This window comes from Eurypyga helias, unplaced genomic scaffold (genome assembly GCF_000690775.1).
Source record: "Eurypyga helias isolate BGI_N326 unplaced genomic scaffold, ASM69077v1 scaffold28167, whole genome shotgun sequence".
Lineage (NCBI taxonomy): Eukaryota > Metazoa > Chordata > Aves > Eurypygiformes > Eurypygidae > Eurypyga > Eurypyga helias.
Window position 1 is genome coordinate 407 of NW_010260213.1, and position 3,004 is coordinate 3,410.

At 63.4% G+C, this 3,004-nt stretch overlaps 1 protein-coding gene across 1 annotated transcript in view; it reads left to right on the top strand.

Annotated features, from left to right (window-relative positions):
* Nucleotides 1-3,004, top strand: part of LOC104512116 (alpha/beta hydrolase domain-containing protein 17A) — a gene marked incomplete at both ends in the record, with an annotated part of 3,963 nt that overhangs the window by 403 nt on the left and 556 nt on the right. Inside the window, 2 exons of the mRNA XM_010154970.1 lie at nt 1,524-1,718; nt 2,388-2,567. Of these exons, the coding sequence (XP_010153272.1) occupies nt 1,524-1,718; nt 2,388-2,567 (375 nt within the window). The remainder of the gene's footprint in view (nt 1-1,523; nt 1,719-2,387; nt 2,568-3,004) is intronic.

Genomic DNA, 3,004 nt, shown 5'->3' on the forward strand with positions numbered 1-3,004 from the left:
GGATTCCCTAGATTGTCCCACAGGTCTCTGTTGTCACGCTGGTGACATAATGCTTCAGCTGTGAACCGAGCATCTGTGCGAGGCTCTCGGTGAGGGCCGGGGGGTCTGTGCCGGCCGCTCGCCCTCCATCCTCAGCCCCGCAGTGACCACACGCTGGGGTAGGAACCTGCGCCGGCAGGAGACGCGCGATGAGTCTGAGTCACGGGCACGTTTGGTTCCTCAAGGAGGAGCGCGATGGGAGTGAAAGGCGGGAGAGGTTTGGGCACAGCCTGCGACTGGTCATCCCGTGGGTCCGTAAACTGGGGAGCTGGAGAGGGGCAGCCTGGGCTGTGGGGTGGAGACCCCCATCCTGGCTGCTGGTGGCTAGGCAGGAGGGGATGGTGCGGGGACAGGCGGGGAGTAAGCGGCTGCTCCCCGAGCTGGTGGCACAACTTGGGGATCAGGTGCAGGGGGAGGCTAGGTCCCAAAGCCAGCAGCAGCCCAGCTCACACCAGTATCCAACGTGCCCGCCAAGGAACGGCCTCCACAGAGGCCTGTGCAGGAGCGCAGCCCGGATCTGCCCTCGGCTCGCCAAGGGCTTTGCAGGCCAGTCGTGTGAGATTCGGGCACGGGGGGATGGCTCTCGTGAGGGCTGGAGAGCGGCGTTGCAGGAGGCCTCTGGGCTGCCCTGAAGGGATGTCTGCTTCGTCCATGGCTGCGTCGCAGGTCCTGGAGAGAGGAAACCGGTGCCAGGAGCGCGGTGCCCGTGCCCTGCTGCAGCGAGGCTCCGTGCCCTGCTCTCACACAGGCTGTGGGGCTGGAGGGAAGGGCCCGGGCTGGGGTTGGGATCCGGCCCACCCAAACCACCTGGGGCATCAGGGCTCGTCTTGCACCACCTTCATGCCGGGATTTCTGGGCCATCCAGCCTGGGACCTGGAGGCTCAGCCTGGGCACAGAGCACTTGGACCAACTGAGGGGGGTCAGCAGGGAGTGGGTCCTGCTCTCTCCCCCTGACAGAAGAGAGCCAAGCTTCCACTGATGCGCTGTTAGTGTTAATTTTTATGATTAACATTGTCTTTCCCCTTATGGTGGAAATTTCTTGTGCCTTGTCACTCCCACAATTCACTTCTCTCCAGTGTCTGGTGTCTTGCCAGACTCAGGGGAGAAAAAAATCCGCTGTCAGGATTCTTACTTGAAATCCCCATTGGGCAAACGGCCCCAAATCCTGCGCTTTTTACCAAAAATAGACTCAAAAACTTGAATAGAATCATCCTGCCTTCAGGCTGCCCGTTTCTGCGGGGAGCGAGCCCTTGGCGGTGAGGAGGGTCTGGGTGTCTCTGGGGTTGGGCCGGGGGTGTCGCGACGACCTTCCTTGGTGGCAAGAGGGTTCTTCACATCCCGGGGTTTGGCTTTCGGCCTCCGAAGCGGATGTCCTGGCTGGCACTGCCCGGGCACATCCGTCCCGGAGCCAGTGGCAGGGTTGGGCAGCACCGCGGCAGCGCCCCCGATTAACCGTCCGTGCCCGTCCCTCCCCGATGCTGCAGGTACACGGTGCTCTTCTCGCACGGCAACGCCGTGGACCTGGGCCAGATGAGCAGCTTCTACATCGGGCTGGGCACCCGCATCAACTGCAACATCTTCTCCTACGACTACTCGGGCTACGGCGTGAGCACGGGCAAACCCTCGGAGAGGAACCTCTACTCCGACATCGATGCCGCATGGCAGGCGCTGCGGACGCGGTGAGCGGGGCGCCGGGCAGGGGGAAGGGAGGATGTCAGGAAAACCCTGCAGGCCGGCAGTCTGGAAAACAGGAAATCTCCCGGAGAGGGAACCCAGACTGCTCCTAACGGGAAGGGGTGGCCGGAAAGCAGCTGTGGGGGGAAGCAGGCCAGGGGTCCCAGCGGGGCAGGGATGCTGTGGGGGCGTGACCTTGGTTGGGGGGCACTGGCACAAGCTGTGCTCCCCATCTTGCTGTTCCCAGGCTCTCCCCTGACTGTACCCAGCCCGGGTTGCCCACCGGGCTCAAGGTGCAGCCCCGTGATGGGCTCTGCCTCCTCTGCCCTGCCTGCAGCCACGTCTGCCTCGCAGCATGCCCCGGCCTGCCCTGTGCCCTCTGATCCGGGGTCCAGGAACCCCTCTGTAACCCTGCCCCTGGCAATGGTGAGCCCTGACCACCCCCAAAACTCATCCGGCAGCAGCTGCCTGGTCTTGACGGGGGTGCAGGGCAGCCGCTTTGGGCCCAGCCACAAGGAGCTGGGGGAAGGCAGGGAGGATAGAACCCCATTACCCCACCCCAGGAAGCCTTGCAGGGTGCTGTGGCCAGAGCAGGGTGACCCCCTGCGCTGTATCTCCGGGCGATGTGACTGCTGCCTGGCACTTGGGCGCTGACCTGCCCTCTCCCCTCCCAGGTATGGAATCAGCCCAGAGAACATTATTTTGTACGGACAGAGCATCGGCACGGTGCCCACGGTTGATCTGGCCTCCCGCTATGAGTGCGCTGCCATTGTGCTCCACTCCCCACTCACCTCTGGCATGAGAGTCGCCTTCCCCGAGACCAAGAAGACCTACTGGTTCGATGCCTTCCCCAAGTGAGTGGTCTGAGGAGGAGGGATGGGACAGGGGTTGGCTCTGGAGTGGCAGTGCCCCGGCCAGCTCTGTCCTGGGTGTTGGCTCTGGCCATGAAGAGGGGTTATGGTGAAAACTGGGGAGCTGTTTCCCATGATAGGCTTAAACGTGCCCACTGCGATCCCCCTGCCTTGTTTGCAGGCCCCTGTGGGGGATCATAGCCCTCCCTGGTGTCACTCTGCCCCCCCCGAGGGCCATGTGTCCACCCCGTGTCCCCTGGTGGCATCACCTCCTGGCCATCCTGTCCCAGTGCCTTTTCCCATCAGCTCTGGGGCTGTCCCACCAGCCCCTTGCCAGGTATCATAAGTCCTGGGGGTCCCCAGGACCCCTCTCTCCCCCCAGGGTAATTCCTGCAGAGGGCAGGGGTACGGAAAGGCAGCGCTGAGGTGGGACGCGCTCT